We start from the raw sequence: 20,800 nt of genomic DNA on the forward strand, positions 1-20,800 counted from the left end.
CTGAATTTCTGTTTGTGTTTTGGCCTGTGTAATCCTGCCCACTGCCCATTTTCCAATAGTATTTCAACACCCCGGGTTGCCAGAAACAAGTTAGCGGGCAAACACAGCATGCTGCAGCCATGGAAGCCAGCAATACATCTAGCTAACATTGACAGAGTTCTAAAAAAAAATCACATGAGCTGGTTTATAATTTGCAAACAATAAAAACATTTCAAACGTATACATTAATTTACAGTGTAAGGCTCGTCGTTTGCCATTGTCAGTTTGCTCGTTCCTGTTGCGTGTCCTCAAACTGGCAACCCGCGTGAGCTTCGAGTGGGGAGGAGGGGGCGGGGGAGACAACTCTCTCTGCAGAACCCATTTTACGCGCTTGATGTCAGAGTTATAAATTGCCCCTTTAAGGACTGTAAGCATTACAGTAGTATTCCATAGTAAGGCTTTATAAAGTTGAAACAATGAAAATTATGCATGGATTTTTTCCTCACTATTTATTGCCTCAATTCACATTGCGAGTTCTGTTTTTGTGGAAATGCTTAAGTGTAATTTCTCATGACACTTTACAGGATTGTTTGGCAGATTATTGCTTAAAACAATAGCAAGTACTGTACAAGACTACTTGCACCAAATAAACAAAACTTTTTCCAAATTTGTGTGCACATAATATACATGATTTTTTTAATTATATATGACAAACAGTTACAGCCAGTGGCAGATTATTTTTCCTATTGAATCCCTGCCTAGATTCAGTATCCTGATGTCATATCTCCCTTAGTTAGAAAGTTGTTTCAAGAATCTGAGCTGATAGTTGAGGGTTTCAACATTTCTTCTCTCTGTAAGAAAAGAAAAGGATATTGTAAATGACTTTTGTGTCAATTTATTAAAAACCACAAGAGGACACTGATTTATCAGTTTATATAACTTCTAGCTAGCACAAGATGACTTGATGACCAGCATGTGACCATGCATTCATGGCCTAGCTCAACAAACAACAGAGTTCCCATGCAGTGGAGGCTGGTGCTTTCCAAGGGTAGGGAAGCACAGATGGAAGTCCATGCAGGACACAAATGCATTACCTGAAAGTTTAATGAATAATAAGCAAAGATGCTTTTTTTCTATTGTGCCTGTGACACTCCCATAGACTCCCATTGAAGCCTGGCATCCAGATGGGACCCAAAATCTTGTCCAATCAGCATTGATCTTTTGTGCCATTATGTCAATGGTGTACAGGTACAAGTTGGTCTAATCCCACCCCTATTACATCTCCCTACCTACGTAGCTATCTTTTTCTATCCACACAGATTCCTGCACTTATATTTAGAAGTTCACAGATACACATGATCACAGTCCTTACCTCCATCTGTAGATGTATCCAAGTGAGGGACTGTGTGATGCGTGTGTAAACCCCAGGTTTGTTTTTTTCTGCACAGCCTTGGCCCCAGCTTGTGGCCCCCACCAATTTCCAGTTGGAGGAATCCTCACAAGCAAGTGGTCCACCACTATCACCCTATCACCAACATGGACAAGCAGTTTACAAAACCATCATTCTCGAAAGACAACCGTAACGTTTAAAGTGTTTTTCTGTGCTGGTTCTTCAGATAAATCGTAGAGCTGTAACATTCAGTTTCTGCTTTACGTACATGCACAGTAATATTCTGAAATGTATCAGAATTTTGTCATATTCCAATTATATATGCGTCATGTCATTGTGGTAAAAGTTTGCTATAACCCGTTAAACTAATATTCCGATTTCTACAAATCCAAATAAAACAGCTGGATTATGTTTGTATTAATCAGAATTCTGGGTCCCGTAAACACCTTATTCTGAATATTTAAGGCAATGGAATATTTATATCTGTGCATATCCCAAAAAAGATAATTATGGGTGTTATGAGACACTTAATTGTCACTTATCATAAATTATTGACTGTTTATTCAGAATATTGTGATTACATATACAGTATACATGAATATTCCCATAATAATGGAATAAAGACCTAACCAATATATAGACTGTAATGGAATTTTAATGTGCATGTAAATGTTGTAATTTACTGTTTGTGCTCTCTGAAAATGTATTGGACTGAAGTATACACAAACCCATGGTGAGATGATATACCTGGCAGGAGTCTGTCCCACCATCCAAGTAACCTGCACAAATCATCCCTGGGGAAATATAGCCTTGATAAACATCCGGCTGACTGCAGGCCTTATTGGAGATCAATGGTACTCTTGCTGAATGCAGAAACACACTCACTTCACCTACACCACAGAACACAAGGAGAGATTTTGTCTCACCTCTTTAGGTTTCAGTTTATGAACTCTTTATGAAAGATTATGAATCTTTGAGTTGGTTGTAGTTTCATGGTTTTGCATTTTTTGCTGCTAACACATGATTTTAGTCTGAAGTAGAAACCAAAGAGGTTTCAATTCACTTCTCTCAGCAAGAAACTGCAAATATACAGTATTGTACTCTGTAGTTGCTTTAGATGAAAAGGGCCTACTAAACATCAATATCACAGACAAAATCACAGAAATCAGGTTAAGTGTATGATTTCTGTGCCATTAGCAGTATCAAATGGAACTGAAATCTGTTCATTTGCCCCATGGTGTCAGGGTTTGGCTGCCTGTGCTGAGTAGTTACCCCCTGCTGGTAGATATCATAACTATATTATGAAAGCAAAAGAAAAATTACATCTTTCTTTGGGACAACAAAAAATGTTTCAGAACTGATTTTGATTCCGCCCATGAGCCAAAGCCAATAAACTGCCACTGAGACAAATGGACAGCTTTCTCCAGGTATTAGAAATGGTTGAACAGTCAGACAGGGCCAGATATATCAACACCTGCATGAATTTGGAGAAAGGACTACCTTTTTGGCTAAAAACGTATATGAAAATAGACATTATTTTATATGATCAAATAATATATTTCAAGTTTCATTTGGTCCCGCTTGTGGCACAGAAATTACACATATCACCTTTTAAGGAATGTGCCAAGTAAAAAAAAAAAAAAAAAGCTATGCTCAATTAACATGATTTGTAGCATAATGTTGATTTCCACACAAAATAATTTGACACTTAAAAAAGCAGAAATCGCAGTTATGTGAAGCACTGACAATGGAATCGAATTGGGCCAGTCCATAAATGCTAAAATACAAATCATTTTAAAATATAGGAAAAAGATGTAAACATTATACATGTAAAATTTTCAAAATGTTATAAAACTGCTTATTTGAGTAAAGCTATGTCCAATATAACAACTTTGTTGTCATGAAAATGAAACTCTGTAATCCCGGTATTGGATATAACTTTAAACAGATAAGGTTTGTAAGCAATTTTTTCACTCTAAAATCATGTTAACACGTATAATGTTTATGTCTTGTGAGTATACTGTTTATGGACTGGCCCCATTCTTATATCCATTGTAAGTGTCTTTATATATATACATACATACATACATACTGTATTCCCCATCCTCAGAAGAGTCCCCAGACTCACCCCCATCCTCTGTGGCCCCCCATCCTGAAATCCAGCACATTTTTCCATCATCAAACTGCTCCCCAAAATTTGGCAGACAAATAGGCTGTACAAAATCTGAGCATAAAAAAGAGACACCAATCTATCATTCTAAATGCAAAACAAGAGCAAGAGTAATAATTGCAGCAAGGGCACAGAGAGGTCAGAAGATGAGATAATGTGTCCATTTGCATGGCCTTTAGCCATTAAACTAGCTCAAAGAAAAAGCAAGACCCCATGTGCTTCTTTTGCAGAAGTTACCATTGAAACTGTTGAGAGGCTGCACCAGTTTAAGCAATGCAATATCATAGTCCAAGCCTTTGGGTCTGTAGCGACTGTGATAAATAATCTTCTCAACCGCCAGAGACTTTGCTCCATTCACTGGCTGTTCTATCAATCCCACATATACTGACCACAGCGTAGGATATGCAAACCTGAAAAGACAGACCATGGTTATTCCCATTTGGCTATTTGAATATTGATTTGAATGCCCTGCTGACAAAAAACAGCATAGGTCCACCAGTTGGACCAGCACCAAACCAGCATGATATAGGCTGGTCTTTTCAGCAGGGCGGATATTACAAACTCACCCGTACACACAATGTGCAGCTGTCAGTATCCAGTGAGATGATATAATGGAGCCACCGCACAGATGCTCACTCTGAAAATGTAGGCTCACCTGCCAGGGGAACTGGCCCTCAGCTGACAGGTTACCACCAACTATACGAGCACTGAACCGAGGTCTGGAACCACAAGCTATGTATATACACACAATAATGAGAAAGAACAGAAATTGGAGAAGAAGAAGAAAGGTTTGCTGTTAAAATACGTTTGGAACATTTATGTATCTAAATCGTGTAATGTGTTTGTTGTCCACTGAGTGGCATTGTGGGAAGTAATTAGGCATAAAGTGAGCACCTGGGTTAGGTATGTCAGGTGTATGGATAATCAGGAAAGCACACAGTTTTTGACCATGATACAGAGAATGTATATGGTCAAATGTGCAAGGAAAACGTGTTGGAATATGGAAATCATGAAACTGAACTGTAGTGGTTTGAGATTAATTCTGTTTGGATGTAATAAACACATTATTTTAAATCTACAAAGGACTTGGACTGTCTAAACACAAGTGAATTACTTGCTCATAAGCCTGTTTTCAATTTCCTGTCTCCAGTTTTTTCACTTGCAGCAGCATGTGTTTTAAAAAAAGACGTAAAAAATGGGCCAATAAAAAAACGTTGCTCCATAGTGCCAAAACTTTACAGAGTTGCAATGACAGTCTTTTGACAGTGGATGGCATGAAGCAATGGCCCTAGGTTAGTTACCTTGATATCATTAACTACTTAAAGTTTTTATGACAGCCAACAATTGCACAAGTTGAGCCTGAACTCATTTTTACTCCGGCTAACACTTAAAATTGTCTGGATTGCTTGTTTTGGTAGTTTCTACATTACTTCTTATGGAGACCAGAAAACAGTCCAGCTGCAACAAGAATCATCATTGCACCGCCAGTGGTTGGTCAGGAAAAATGACTGAAGTTCAGGCACGAAACTCTATATGGCTCAAGCTGATAGGTTCTTTGAACTTGTTATATGTTACACCAATCAACTCGCTTGGTGTAAGCTAGTAGGTCCTATGACATGTAATCAAGTAACCAATTAACTTGTGTACTTTCTCCTTGTCTAACATTTAAATCGCTCAGTTTTGCAGATAAGCCGGTTTCACTGCAGCAAGTTTTTTTTCTCTGAAACCCTCCTCATCCCCAGCATCACCTGTCTAGATCTGCTACATGGGGATTGTATGTATGTCTAATTGTGCAGCAGCAGCATGCCCTGCATGTTCAGTGCAGCATGTCTTGTGTTTGTCTAATTGTGCAGCAGCATGTCCACATGTTTAACTCATTACGTCTATGTTGCAGTAGCAAGTCTCCGTACTGAACTATTCCTTTAAGTTGAACAGGATGAATTTTCACATAAACTTTAGGATTGTAAACAATCTGGAATATTAATAGTTCAACTATCCTCCCAAGGAGGGAAAAAAAGACCCTACAGTATCTCACTTTACACTCAAAAAATATTTTTAATATTTATGCATTTAAATTTCATAACAAAATTCCATTAAAATTTGAATTTGAGTAATCTTTAAAGGTGTCATGACATGAGGAATACAATTTGCCTTGATATTTTGACATATAAGTGGTCATTGTACTATAAAAACATACTGTAAGTTTCAGAACTAAAAACTTCCTCCTTAATACAAAAAGAGCATTTATTTAAACCAGGCAGTTGATATGGCTCGTTTGGAATTTGTGGAACTTGTGACGTCACAAGGACCAAATACATCTGCATATGACTGCCTCTTCAGCAAGGCCTATTTTTCGTCAATGCAGCCTTGGCCCCACCCACTGGAGCTCAGTCACACTCACATAAGTGAAGAGGAGAGAGAGATGGGCACACAGGACACCTTCATGTGCCCATCTGGATTTAAGTGTTTTTCTACACTAGATGAACAGCTTGACCGTTATCATGCATTTTGCATCACTTTTAAAAGAAGCAATGTCAAGTTATAACTCTAAAAAGGAGACCTCCATTATGTTTCATTCAGCTGTGCTGTTTCTTGCTGTTTTGAAGGACCTGGACTGTTTTGCACCCATCTGTGCTATATTTAATAGTTGGTCTTTTGTAAACATGCACTAGATGGACGTCTTTAATCATTTTAATGCATTTCCGGCTATGTGCGTCGCATACAAGCGCAACTTTTAAAAATGTGTCTCGTTCTGATGCTGCCACTGACTGGGAGAAACACATGCCGTTCTGTGTGTAAACAAACACGGAAGATGTAAGATATCGCTCCTGTGAAGACCAGTGTTTCTGCTTTAGCCTGTTGAAGCCGGCTGAAGCACCCAACATCACCATGGACTGTACATTTGCGGATTCAGAACATTTCAGCATGGATTGTATGTGTTTTCGGGTGATATCAGCGCTGATTGCTTGTGAACCAGTCACAATATGATTCAAGCTTTGCAAAGGAACTGAAAGACTTGGCAGTTAAACACTACCAGACCCGTGAGTAAACATTTTAATTCACGAATTTAATAGTTGCTGTGCTGAGTGAACATTTTGATACATTTAGGTGAAATGTGTTGGGTGTACATTATATGTTAACCTTGAAATGTAATTATATGAATTATAATGTAAAGTTTGTTCATTTTCTTTCTGTTGAGTTTCAAATAATGCTGTATTGAAGGGACTGCACAAAGTTAGCCAATCAGAACAGTGGGTGTTTACGCTGAAGTCTTAAAGTAACAGATAGCTTAAAACTGAGCATTTCAGACACAGAACCAGAGACAGGGTGGAAAATGATAATATATTATTAAATTATGACTGTTTTGGTGCAAATAAAATTTTACTGACATTATAAGTGGACCTCAGGGAAGATAATACAATTTTTTTTTTTAAAACAGTGTCATGACCCCTTTAATAAAATAAAATACAAAAACGAAATATTTTAAGTTTTATCAATTTTGTTAAACATTACACAGTTCGATTTGAGTGTATGTCTAGAAGTTGTAAATGCATGCATGAGGAATTAATTTTATTAACAAAAGCATTGGTGTTTGTGCTTACCTATACACTTCAGTGTTGTTACCTTTCCAAAACTGCACTGGGTTTTACTAGGGAAAGAGAAGGCAGCAAAATCATAAATGGTTGAGAAATGCTTGCCATAAATGAACTCAGTCTAGTCTGTACTTGAGGCATTTTACAAAATGGTCATTATATTTTACTTCAAGACTTTGTGGGATCATTTTAAAGTATCATGCTGATATTAAAAGGGATCTAAAATGGAAAACATGACAGCTGAAAAATAATTACATTAATCAATAGGGCATTAGGTGCTTTAAGCTGATGATTACAGAACAAAGTGAATGCAAACCCCATCTTAAGTATGCATGGGAGTGCTGGGGAACTGCCAAGGGGGGTAGGGGTTTGTACAAGACACACTCCAGGCTTCAATTCTGTGCAAAAGCGGTAATGTGTATCATAGAACAGAGAAGGCATGATAGGGCCATTCTCAGGGACTTTGCTTTGAATGAAAATGCTCCAAATGGCTTATATACTTGATCAAGTTTCCTGGACTTTATCAAAACCAGTAATATTAACATCAGAAGCTAAATGTGTAAGCAAAGAAAGCATCATAAGTTTGACTTCAATGCTTCAATGCATGCATTCAAAAGGGAGTTGCCATATGTCTTTGTCTTGTAGGATATCAACACTCAGTTTTACTTTTCAGTATTGAGGGTGAGGGATAGTGAAATTCAGTCTAGTGTGGAATAGTAGAGTGTATTATATTACAAGCGATTTGAGTCATTATAATGATATGGTACAGTAATAACTAGATTTTTACATCGTAAAAAGTGACATTGGAAAATTACGATGATATTCTGGACCCAAGATATGGCTCTGGTTCATCCTTTAATGTAAGTCTTTGTGATTTTCTTCACCTATTTTAATATTTGCCAGATGATTATGGTGCTATAACAGTAATATGAGCGATGCTTGCCTTTGCAAACACTATTTAATAGTATTACATAATAAAGAATAATGATGAGAATAATGTGTAATATCACACCTGAGACTAGACATGTTGTGTATCTTGATGGCTTGCTGGGAACTTGTGTGGTTCCAACTGATTGATACCAGGTTACTTTGAAAATCCTGCTCAACAGAGGACAGAGGAAGTGAATTCCACGCCACATATCTAATAGAGAAGGAGAACAGAAATAAGCTTTAAGTAGCATAATGGTAGATTCCAATACAGTGAAAAAAATCCATGTCCTAAGCGCTTTATAAGATGTTAACATAGTTCTCAGCAAGTTGCCAAATGATAGACATTAATGGTCATTTATATTTAAGACATTTTAACTGAAAGAAAGAAAAAAAAATCCAGAGTAACTTGTATAAAGTGTTGCAGGTCAGGTTCAGATATTAACCAGCGCTCTGGGCAAAAATACCACTGAAAGTGATAAAAATGCCTGAAATATTTAGAATATAGAAATGTGTGTTGGATGTGAGAGTTGAATGTGTATTTAATATGAAGTGTTTTTCATTAAAAATACTCAAATCAGCTCTGAAAACACTGAAAGAAGGACACAGCAATAATTCCAAAATATGAAACAATCAAATCTACTATAATTATAATCTAATGTTGCAGTAGACAGTAGAGAGCTGTAGTATAAGGAGACATATATGTATTCTAGCAGAGCCCTTTTTGTGTTATGATATTTTGTGCATTACTTAATGCTACTTTTGAAGTTGATGTTGATTTGATTTTATAGTTAACAGACATAATTGTTCAAAATCAGAATTTTTATTTCAGTTACTCAAATTCAATTTAGGTATTTGAAATAAACGGGTGACACATTGAGTGTTTTCTATGGTTAGAAATAAATCATAAATGCCCCCATAAATGTGTCTGAAAATCAACATCTGAGACTGTGATGGTCGTAAAGGCCTACTTCCAAAAATACTTACTACCCTATTAACATGTCAACCTAAGATTTTTTGTTTGTGTGCCATGGTTAATATAAAAATTCCTGAAAGAGGTGAGTCTTGAGTCCACACCTGAAGATTAGGAGAGATTCTGAGTTAATTGCATCATGTAGGTGTGAGGACAGTTACTGTAGATTAGATAGTTTGACAGGAAGGGTGTATAAGACATGACTTTTGAGTAGTTTTGTGTACCCGGAATAACCAAGCTGTTTGCACGCAGATAGCGAAAGCTCAGGGCCCCAGTCGTCGGCACAAACAGTGCTCCAGACTCCACCAATAAGCACCTGAAGTACAGAGCTCCTACCACTCAGACGCACTTCACAGACAGACAAACATAAGAGATATTTTAGTTATACGAGAAGAACAACACTAAGTTACAGAAATTAACATTTATGGCTAATATAAGTGTGCTGCTGATAGGAAATAAAAATTACATATCTTTAAAGGTGCACTCAGTAATTTTTTCCTCATTTAAAATATAATAATAATAATAATAATAATTTTTACTTGTATAGCACCATTCATACATAAAATACAGCTCAAAGTGCGTCACAGTTGAAAGTGTAAAAACAGAATTCAACATTTCAGAGAAAGTTGGCACGATCCTTTCACTCAGCCAGTCTAGCATTTTGTGTGATTGGGTCGTGACATCATTGTGCTGTTCTATCTTGTGTTTTGTCTTCTGTCTTTGTTAAAATTAAAAACATACAAATTGAATGTAATGATAATCAAAAACATAAAATAAATTAATGAAAAGCTAGTTTAAAAAAAAATATGTCTTCAAATGCTTTTTAAAAATGTAAATGCTTGGTGATTGTCTAATTTCAATTGGTAAAGCATTCCAGATTTTTGGTGCATAATGGCTAAAAGCAGCTTCACCAAATCTCTTAAGATTTACACTACAGTATGTAAGAAATTTTACATTGGAAGAGCTTAAACTGCGAGTTGGAACATAATTTGACAAACAGTCAGAAATGTATGATGGTGCTAAACCATTAAGTGCTTTAAAAAACATTAAAAGAACCTTAAAATTAATCCTGTATTTAACAGATAACCAATGCAAATCAGCTAAAACTGGTGTAATGTGGTCTCTCCTCCTGGATCTTGTAAACACTCTGGCTACAGCATTCTGCACCAGTTGCTGTCTATCTATACAACTCTTAGGTAAGCCAGTATAAAGTGCATTACAATAGTCGATGGGAGAAAAAATAAAAGCATGAATCAATGTTTTCGCATCATCAAGTGAAACAAATGGTCGAATTCATGCAATATTTCTAAGATGATAAAAACAGGTCTTAGTAACATAATTTGCATGAGACTTAAAACAATCACAATCTAGAATGACACCAAGGTTCTTCACCTCTCTGTCTTTGACTGCAAAGCCAGAGTACCTAGTGCAGTTTCAATTCTTTCCCTCTCATGTTTTGAGCCAACAATACATATCTCTGTTGTATGTTCATTTAAATACAAAAAGTTTGTGTTCATCCATAATAAGGATAATGTTGGACAAACATTCAGACAATCTCTTTAATGCTTGTGTGTCATTAAGCTCTACAGAGATATATAATTGAGTGTCATCAGCATAAAAATGGTAGTTTACCTCATGTTCATGAATTATGTAACCCAATGTCAGCATATACAATGAAAATAAAAGTGGTCCAAGAACTGACCCTTGTGGAACACCATATAGTCATGTTTCTTAGAGGTACAGTCACCTAATATATACATATATATAAAATGCCTTCCAGTAATGTATGATCACATCCAATTTAAGGCCTATGAGGTTCTCAAGTCTGTTAAGCAGAGTACTGTGATCTACAGTGTTGAAGACTGAACTGTAAATAGATTTACTTCTAAAGAAATGAATAGTCATTTTAAAACATATGTATAAAATCATGAGCACTCATGTGAGACAAAGAGTTCAGTCATATCAGTAAGCTTATAAAAGCTCTTTTATTCTACATGGGGCAGGGGCGCATCATGGGGGCAGCCATGTTAGGATCACATGTCTAGCTGAATACTGCTCACTTAATCTCAGTTACTGCCCTGTTATTGGACACTTTCATTCATGGATTAAATTAATCCTGGTTTACTGTGCATTGTGAATTTCTACAATGGCATTGGTAACTGAAAACTACTTTGTTTGAATGATGCCGCATCCAGGCCACAAGGTGTCAGTGTAAGCCATACTTCGATGTACTTTAAAAAAAATACTGAGTGCACCTTTAATATATCTATTGTTTCTCCTAGACAGCATTGAAATTCAACTTCTAACAAAAATCTCAACACAGCTTCAAAAGATATGAACACCTTTTATGATACTTTAAAGGTGCTTTTGCATTCTTCTTGAAGCTTAAAATCTCTAGTCCCCATTCCTTGTAACTGCATGAAAAAGAGCAACCAGTAGGCTATATTCTTCAAAAAAAGTTCACAGGGGTTTGGAACAATGAGTACATTAAGAATTTTCTTTTTTTTTCTTTTTTTTTTTTTCAACTATTCATTTAAGCAAACTTTGCCCAAATAATTTTCCTGTGGGATGTGCTCACCGCAGCTGAGCTCATCTTCTCCATGCTCACAGTCTAGATGGCCATCACATTGTACAGACATGCTGACGCACCCAGAAGAACCACATCGAAACTTCCCAGCACAACTCAAGCCGACTAAGTGTGTAGAGAGATTAAGATTATTCACATTTAGGATAAAGTGAGCCCACAGACTCATACTAATAGAGTAAAATTTCCTTTTTAACACATTATGTGGGATAAGTCATAATTACATGCACTTATTTCACTACACAAACCTCATTAACACACCAAGAACAAAATGTAAGTATTGAACTGTAAGTAAAATCCTTCCTTTCATAATTTTTATTGCACAATGACTCGTAAATCAATGGTGGCTATAGTTTCTGCATTGTTTAATAATGGCCATTCGCCATTGTCACGTAAAGACTACAGTGCATTAGCAGACACCATAAAACAAGGCTTTAGTTTGTATTAGATTGGGCAACTAGAGTTAACAGCATCTTATGAATGTTTTTGGGTGTTGAGTTCTGCAATCTAATACAGTCTTGTGTCAATTATTCAGTGCAGTTGTGTTGGTTCATCTTTGCTAAGGGTGTGTTAAGTATAAGATATTAACTCACCACCCAGTCCAATCCCAAGCACAACGATGAGGGCGAGTAGCACACAAGCTCCAATTAGTATCTCCATCCTACTTGCGTACAGGCTGCCACGAAATGTTTTCTCCTCAACTAGAATGTCATTAGTTTGAAAAAGGATTAGATATCACATGGCACATTTGAAATGTAACTTGAAAGAAACATTTTTTTCTTATGTATAGTGTAAATAGTAGTACAACTCTGTGACTGAAACAAACATAACCAATTAGAATTTATGTGTTGCATCACAAAAAATGGTTTTGGATGGCCCATAGAGGCCCCTTTTTGATGTTAAGAGTTTGGGCCAATGCTTCCAGTAACATTCTTGCAATCATATAAAAATAAAAAGTTATGAATATAATTAAACAGAGGCGCAAAAACCATATATGCAAGGAATGCAATGCATGGGGCGCCATGTAAAAGCGTGACACGTATCACAAGGAGTTTCAACAGTTAATCAACAATTCAATTTTAACTAGTTAAAATGATAATTCTTAATTTCAGGTATAGAATAAGGTTACTACTAGTAAAACTGCTGATTTTTTATGTCAATAATTACTTTTGCACTAGTAAACACGTTATTTCTAGAAAATAAAAAAAAAATTACATCATTGTATCAAATGCTTAATTACATAGTTAAAGACACCTAATATAAAATGAGACTAGTGCAAATGTAATTATTGATATAAAAAATTATCACTTTCACTAGTAATACCATTCCTGATATCAAGAATTACCATTATAACTAGTGAAAATGTAATTGTTGATATCAACAATTTATATCCTGAACATGATTAAAAGGTAATTGGGCTTGTCATAGACTTCACTTTTAGTTTTGAATAAATCAGTGGTGAGGAGGAAACCAATTAGCTGTTTACAAGATGAGAAGGTAACTCAGACATGCAGGCCCCCTTGAAACTGTGTAAGTAAACATTTACACTGAAACTAAACATAGATAAGTGTAACATAAGAATTATTAGAGAAATTAGTAAAACAGGAATTATTATGATATGTGACCATAAAGTGCATTTGTGATACCTGTAACGAAGGGCTGGACTTTGGTAACTGGCATTGATGGGCTGGACTGAGCTGAGACATTGTTAGGGACTTCAGTTGAAAGATCTTTGGAAGCTGTGTCTTCAAAAGCTGGTTTGACAATGCTGCTGTCCGGTGCAGGACTGGCACTTGGGCTGTCCAGGGGACTGACGTTCAGAGTGGCTGGGGTATCAATAGCAGGAATATCTTCTTCTGTTACAGACACGACCTCTATTCTCTCAGGATCAATCTGCTCATTTGCTCCCTGGATGGAAGTATGAATACTCAAAACAGATCAAGCACGAATCTGTGGTGTATTCTTGCACTACCATGCATCAAGCATTTAGAACAGAATTTACATCTAATGGGTGCTTTTATTCAAAGTGAGCTATTCATTTATTAATTTGTTTGTTTCTTGGGAATCATTCAAGATACTGGCGCAGTTAGCACCACACTCTAGTTGCGTGACAGAAAGCTTTTCAATTAATTTATCTTTGTTTTTAATAAACATTTTCCTTAGAGACTATTTCATTTATTCTACAACAAACTTGTACACATAGCCAAGACACACATCTTCCTAACAAATGAGGATGTAATCTAAACCAGTGGGTCTCAAATGGTGGGTCATGACCCAAAATTGTGTTGCAGCAGGTCTGTTCTTCTGACAGGGTCCTGGACAGCAGGGGAAAACTATTTTAAAAGTTATAAAATTGTGCATAGGTTAACTTAGGATAGCAAAATAAATAGGCTTATCAATTTACAAAAGGGAGGAGAAAACACTTCCATATCTTTTGTAGTAGATGTAAAAAAGGCAGGTCGTGCAATCAGACTCTATGGTGTTTTAGCGCAAATTCAACTGTCACTTGGTAGAAAAGGTACATGCCAACATGGACAAGTTGCCTTCATCCTCCAAAACCATGAGCAAACTACACAAAGTTTAAAGAAGGCCCAGACAATGTTAAATACAAGTTCACTTACAACAAGGTTACCATTGATTTGTGCCAACCGCAATGTGTTATGTGAGGTTAAAGGTGCATTCAGTAACTTTTTGTTTGTGTCATCTTATGACATAAAGTGACACCTAGTGTTTGGATGCAGCATCATTCAAAACCAGTAGTTCTGTTTCATTCCTCCTGACTGCCAGAGACGGTGCTATAGTAGTGAATGATCGGAGCGCCAGCCATTTAGGTCGAAAACCTATACCAATGAAGTCACGTAGTGAAATAAGCAGAGCTGAGGGAATATAAGCAACTGCAGCTTGGCACCCCGCCTCCTTTGCTTTCTCGCCTTCATATTAGGTCATCGAGTATTTCATCGTCAATTGTCAAGTGCAGCTTTTCTCGGAGCAGTGAACTTCGTCCTCCCAAGCTGTGACGATATGGCTTTGCATTTGAGTGGATTGGATTATTTTTCTTCATCACGACCTGGTCGGTAGCTTGTTTGTTTTTACACTAAGTTCATATTTATACAGTACGTCGGTGTCACAGTGCCTCATGGTTCTATCTAGGGGTGTGCCATCCACGCTATTGGGTTGTTTTTTATTGGTTGTTACCTTTTTTCTGGTTTTTGCATATTGCTGTTTATGTACTGTCAAGTTAACGAGCCATTGGATTGGAACTGCTGATTTTTGTGGTACATACAAGGTGAAGACCCGTTCTCTCAGACTGTGGTGATACTGTATTGCATTGGATTGGAATATTTTTCCTTATTGCGGCTTGGATGGTAAGTTTATTTCTCATATTTATATATGTCGCTGTCACTTTACCTCATGGTTTAATCCGGGGGTGTGTCATCTGCACAATTGGGCTAGTTACTTAGTTATTTGAGTGAGTTTTGTTTATCGCGGGTCTCTCACCCGTATTTTTTGTTGTTGTTGTTGTTGTGTTCTTTCGCTTCAGCCTGTCGGTCCTAACCATGGGTGTTTTCTGAGCCTGTAACTCGAAGCCAGTGCACTCCCTTTTATCTGCCCCTCCCGGTTCATCCGGAGGTAGTAATATATTTGCAAATTTTGTAATTTTCCTTGCGGTTCTATCCGAAGGGCACTACTTACTACTGTTGAAATGGCTTACAACTCCATTTCTACTGCTTACCCACTGAATTGCAGGCTCTTTCCTAATGAGCTCCTTCCTGATGATGTGCATGATCTCTGTCCATCAGGCCTGGGACTTCAACATTTGAGAGAAGTGCTTACTGACCCATGTCTGCATTGTAGTTTGCTGCCTAAGTCTGAGAGACAATTACATTTGGCTGGAATGGACCACAGCTGGGAATCTAATCTTTTACAAGCGGATCTGGCTTTGTGGCAGAAAACTCATAAGCATCATGCCTCGTCAGCTGCTGGCACTCCCCCAGCCGGGAAAAGGTCTGCTTCTAGAGACAGCCATATTAGGGCATCTGCTGTCAAAGAAGGTTGCTGGCCTCTTTTCAGATATGGCAGAGATGAAATGCCTTCTGCAGGCCCTTCAGCACAGCAGACTTAGTTTCTGCTCCTGCTACAGGCTGCGCTGAGGATGCACGTTCCTGTTCATCAAATGAAGAGGCTACAGGTTCTCCTTGCCCTTCTCATAGACCCACCTTGAAGCTATGTCTACGTGCATTTCTGACACACATTTTCAAGACTGCCTTGAAATAAAGCTTCTGGGCTTGATCATTTACAAGGCATACCAGTGGAGTCTATGATAGCAGGTGGCTCTGGTGAAGAATCACGTCATTATTCAGGGACCATTCCACCTCCAATGGATGACACATTGGATGGCAACAGATGGCAGTGGCTCTTCTTGGCCTTGATGAGCGCCCTGCACATCTTGTTCAGTTCAGTATGTTTTTCCTCAGGTCTTCACCTATGGATGCTATGCCTGTGTGTCCGGACTTTGTGGAATAATTTTCAAGTGCCCTTAAGGGACCAGGAACAGCCAAAAGGCTTATACCACTCATGCCAACTGATTCTTGCTGCCTGTAGCTCTTTGGAGTCTGTGGAAGTGGATCCCTTTGTTTCACAGTTCTTACAGATGGCCTTGCTGATTATGGGACACGTGACACGAGAACTGGGCTCTCTCACTGTGATGCTTCTGACTGCTCGCCGTCGGATGTAGCTCCCTCAAGCCAGATTGCCAGAGGACTGTAAGAAAACCATGAGGGACCTATCCATTGTCTCTGGCATCTTTTTGGTCTGGATGTCTCAAAGGTGTTGGAAAAGCACATGAAGTTGTCTGCAACCACCCAGCAGCTCACACAGGTGCAGCGTGCTCCAAACTTCAGGATGCCAACAATACCTGCTCATCATGTTACACGCCTACGCAGCCACGCTTCCGTCATATTCCCACCAACCGACCTCAGACCCAGCAGATTTTGTGGATCTGATGATGCGTCTTCCCCATGGTAGTCCTTCCCCCTGCTGTACCCCAGGGGGACCATGTAAATGCCCCACCACCCCATGCTGCCCTTTCACCCCTATGGTCCCAGGGGTTGCGGATCCTACCATACCTGAATGACTGGTTACTACAGTATGTGCTCAGACAAGAGGCCAGGCTGTGCAGGATACCCAGCTTCTGCTGGATCATGTCGCCCAGTTGGGTCTCTCAGTGAACAAAGCAATGAGTACTCTGTCTCCCATGCAGTCAATCACATACATCAGAATGACAATCAATTCTGTCACCATGCATGCCTCTCTGTCTCAGTCCCAGATCCTGATCCCAGATCCTCATCCTGAAGCTTCTTGCTCAGTTTTGTCTGGGTGCATCTCTCCAGTATGGGGTGATACTGAGGTTGATCGGGATGCTGATGGCGGCCACTCCTGTGGTTCCCCTGAGGCTGCTTTACCTCCTACCCCTGTAGGTGTGGAACACCAGTTTTCGATTGGACCCATCGCGTCATTGTCGTCAACAGATTGTAGTGCCTCAACGTTGCACACATGCCCTGCTGTGGACGTCACTAGCCTTTTTGACACCAGGCATACCGCTAGGCACTGTTCCCACATGTTGGGAGGAGATAACAACCGACGCATCACTTATGGGTTGGGGTGCAGTTTGGAATCACAGAGGCATCAGAGGTCAATGGTCAGAGGCCCAGTCAATGGCCCACATCAACCTGTTGTAGATGTGTATGGTTTTTCTGGCTTTAAAGCACTTCTTTCCAATGCTGGCAGGCCGCCATGTGCTTGTGTGCTTGGACAATACATTGACGGTTTTCCATCTGAACCATCAAGGGGGCACAAAGTCGGAGAGCTTACTATGGCCCATTTACAGCATTCTCACATGGTCGCATCCACGGTTTGCATCACTGAGGGATGTTTACCTGCCAGGAGTAGCCAATCAGGCTGCAGATGCTCTGTCCAGGAACTGGCTACATCCAGGCAAATGGAGGCATGTAGTTCAGGAAATCTGGCAGGAGTTTGGAATGGCAGAGGTGGACTTATTTATTTCTGAAAAAACAACCCATTGCCCACTGTGGTTTGCCCAGAGGGAAGCGTCCAGTCTGTTGGGACAAGACACATTGTCACACAACTGGTCGGATTGTCTCCTGTATGCCTTTCCCCTGATTCCTCTGTTGTGGGAGACGCTTCACATAATTGCTAGAGGCAGACACAGGTGGCTGTCCAGACCATGGTTTCCCCTGACTTTGTTGGTGGGCATACCGAGGCAGCTTCCACCAAGGAAGGACCTGTTATCCCAACTGGATGGCCGTATTTTATATTTGACACTAAAATTTTATGTGGCAGCCATTGTTGAGAGACGTTTTCTATTCTTGTGTCCTGTGCATGCTATGATGTGTTATGTAGAGGCTACTGTGCAGTTGAGACTATCTGATCAGTTGTTTGTTTGTTATGGTGGTGTTAAAAAGGGTGCCTCTTGATCCAAACAGAGGATGTCATGGTGGGTTGTTGAGGTTATTGCCATGGCATACAAGAAGTCTCAGCAACCCTTGTCTGGGGAAGTCACTTGCCATTCCACCAGGGCTGTTTCCTCTTTGTGGGCTGCCTTCAGGGGTGTTTCCCTTACTGACATGCTGCAGCCACCTGGTCCTCTTCCTGTACGTTCGTGAGGTTTTACAACGTCAATATTGCCTCATCCCATGATGTGAGCTCTGCTGTGCTCCGATGATAACCCCTGTGTTTTGGGTGAGTTTATTCCTCGTGACTTTGTTGGTATTGGTCATCCACTACTATAGCACTGTCTCTGGCGATCAGGAGTAATGAAACAGAATGCTGGTTACAGATGTAACCGTGGTTCTGTGAATCCCGGATGACCACCAGAGTTCTCTGTCACTCTGAAGATTTGAGAAAGATGTTCTGAGGCAGGGTGCCGGGCTGCATATACCCTCAGCTCGGGTTATGTCACTTCGTGACTTCGTTGGTATATGTTTTCGACCTAAATGACTGACGCCCGATTATCCACTACTATAGCACCATCTATACTATAGCACCATCTCTGGTGGTCATGGTTTTTAGCAAGAATCTGTGCCGATATTTACTGATAATTTTTTTTTCCTCATTTTTTTATTCACCATCAATAAACCTCATCTGGTGAAATATATCTACAAAACCCTTCATCTGGTGAATATAGGCTATAAAAAGCTTAATTTGGTAAACACTTACATATCCACCTTTTTCCTGAATGTGGAAGTATTCCACGATTCGACTGTTTTCAATATCCGGGCTCCAGTGTTTTCACTCGCATCATAATGTAATGTTTAAGGTATAACATTTATAAAAACTGATAAAAAACAACAACAACAAAAAAAAAAAAACATGTGGCTGTATAATGCCGATACTTCACAGAGTCGAGGTGGCTGTTTTTTATTGACTGTCCCTCAAATGACATTATATGAGCTTACATGAAGTGATGGTCCGAGGTTAGTTATTTGTTATGTTATGACAGCCAACAACAGCACAAGTTCAGCCTGAAATTAATTTTTACTCCAAGAAAACCTAAATGGTTGTTGTTCTTCATATGGACCGCTCATTTTAGAAGTTTCTGAATTGCATCTCGAGACCAGAAACAGAAAACAGGCAATTAGAATCATAATGGCACCACCCAGTGGTTGCTCCGGAAAACTGTGAATAGGGCATTGTAACGGAGCCAAATCTACGTCATTTCAAAATAAGAGTCCCTGGCTTATTTCGGCCTTGTTCATACTGTAGTTAAACGTCCTGCGCTATGCACCAAATCTCTCTTTTTTTCTGGTTATTATTAAAATTTTGGTTGAACAATAAACTGCTTTTGGGATTTAATTCTACTATTCTACTTTATTCTTACTCTTGTAGCCTCTCTGTCTGTTCCCTTCATTGCAAGGAAAGGCTACAATTGTTTTTTTTAATTTTTTTAAAAAACATTTTTTATCATTCTATAAATTGATTTTAGAAAACTATGTGCTGATTAATCAGTTACCAGCCTTTTCCACTACCGTAGTTAATGTATAGGCAAAATCCACTATTGGTCAACCTCTTTTGAGAACCACTAACTACCTAAACTGACCAACAGAATCAATCAAGAATGAGTTATCAATCTTAATACCATCCTATAACCAATATAATGCTCATAGCCTTACCAACACACATAAACATATATTAACTGTCATGTGGGCTCACCTGGTTATCTGCATGTGTGCTCTCTCCATGAGGTATAGATTCTCCATTTACATCAGCACCAACATCTACACCTGCTGTAGACTCGAACTCGTCTGGAGTAGCCATGTCTTACTTCATACACTCATCTTAAAGCTCTCAAACCCATGTAGTTGATTTCACATTTGTCTGGGAAAAGAGGTAGGCTGCAAAATCAGAATTTATCTCTTGTTCATAAAAATATCTAAACAGATATTAGATATTTTTACTGGAAAACAAGAAAAAAAAAAAAACTGGTTAAGAAAATGATTTAAGAATTAAGAATTAAGGGAATGATGGAGTAGGAAAGGCACATCATATAGTATAGTGCAGTATATGATGTTGAACAGAATGTCCAATCGAACACAAGGACACAGACATTCAACAACTCTAATTTACCTTATAGAGGTATAAATTCCATGTTGTCTGATTAGCTTGAAACTTTGTCATTCCGTTGAACCGTTCCTTTTTGGACTCCTTTTCCTTCCTTCTCTCTATGCCTTCTTAACTCTGTCACACTCAGACTGACACAGACTCTTCTTGGTACAGAGGGACACCTGAGCAGGGACTGCTGAGAAGTTGTGTCATTGTGAGAGGGGATCAGATGACCCCAGCGTCTCCCTGAATGCAAGCTCAGGTTACAGAGGCCTGTGGCCCTGATCGAATGCAGACGTGGATGGTATAGATATTGAATAGATCGACTGATTCATTTTGATTAAAGTGTACGAATAAGTGGTTTACATAGAAAAAAAGGGTTTTAGTCTGGGTTAATATTGAGCATTGTCTCCATGAATACATGGCATTCTGAGCAGAAAATGATGGGGCAAAAAAAAAATTTGAAAAGAGAAGTTTGTCAATACAAACTGCATGTTGGCATGAAAAAGCCTTGTCTGAAAATGTAAACCATTTGAAGATTATATAGCCTTTCTGTAGTTTGAAT

At 38.8% G+C, this 20,800-nt stretch overlaps 1 protein-coding gene across 3 annotated transcripts; it reads right to left on the bottom strand.

Moving 5' to 3' along the window:
- Window positions 1–4: 4 nt before the first annotated feature.
- Window positions 5–20,394, bottom strand: tmprss3a (transmembrane serine protease 3a). Of its 3 annotated transcripts, none has more exons than XM_051709909.1 (14): window positions 20,260–20,394; window positions 19,846–20,010; window positions 13,263–13,524; window positions 12,210–12,317; window positions 11,611–11,724; window positions 9,257–9,380; window positions 8,145–8,273; window positions 7,142–7,188; window positions 4,112–4,271; window positions 3,777–3,949; window positions 3,498–3,593; window positions 2,117–2,259; window positions 1,352–1,504; window positions 5–830 (listed from the first exon to the last, which is right to left on the bottom strand). In XM_051709909.1, exons 2-14 carry the CDS (start codon window positions 19,948–19,950, stop codon window positions 786–788), a joined length of 1,659 nt encoding a protein of 552 aa, XP_051565869.1. In that variant the 5' UTR covers window positions 19,951–20,010; window positions 20,260–20,394; the 3' UTR covers window positions 5–785. The 3 variants fall into 3 exon arrangements, with proteins under 3 accessions (XP_051565869.1, XP_051565868.1, XP_051565870.1); XM_051709908.1 differs by having other exon boundaries at window positions 4,106–4,271; XM_051709910.1 differs by lacking the exons at window positions 7,142–7,188; window positions 9,257–9,380; window positions 11,611–11,724 and having other exon boundaries at window positions 4,106–4,271.
- Window positions 20,395–20,800: the final 406 nt, after the last annotated feature.

Source organism: Myxocyprinus asiaticus, chromosome 11, assembly GCF_019703515.2.
Source record: "Myxocyprinus asiaticus isolate MX2 ecotype Aquarium Trade chromosome 11, UBuf_Myxa_2, whole genome shotgun sequence".
In the NCBI taxonomy this organism is placed as follows: Eukaryota; Metazoa; Chordata; class Actinopteri; order Cypriniformes; family Catostomidae; genus Myxocyprinus; species Myxocyprinus asiaticus.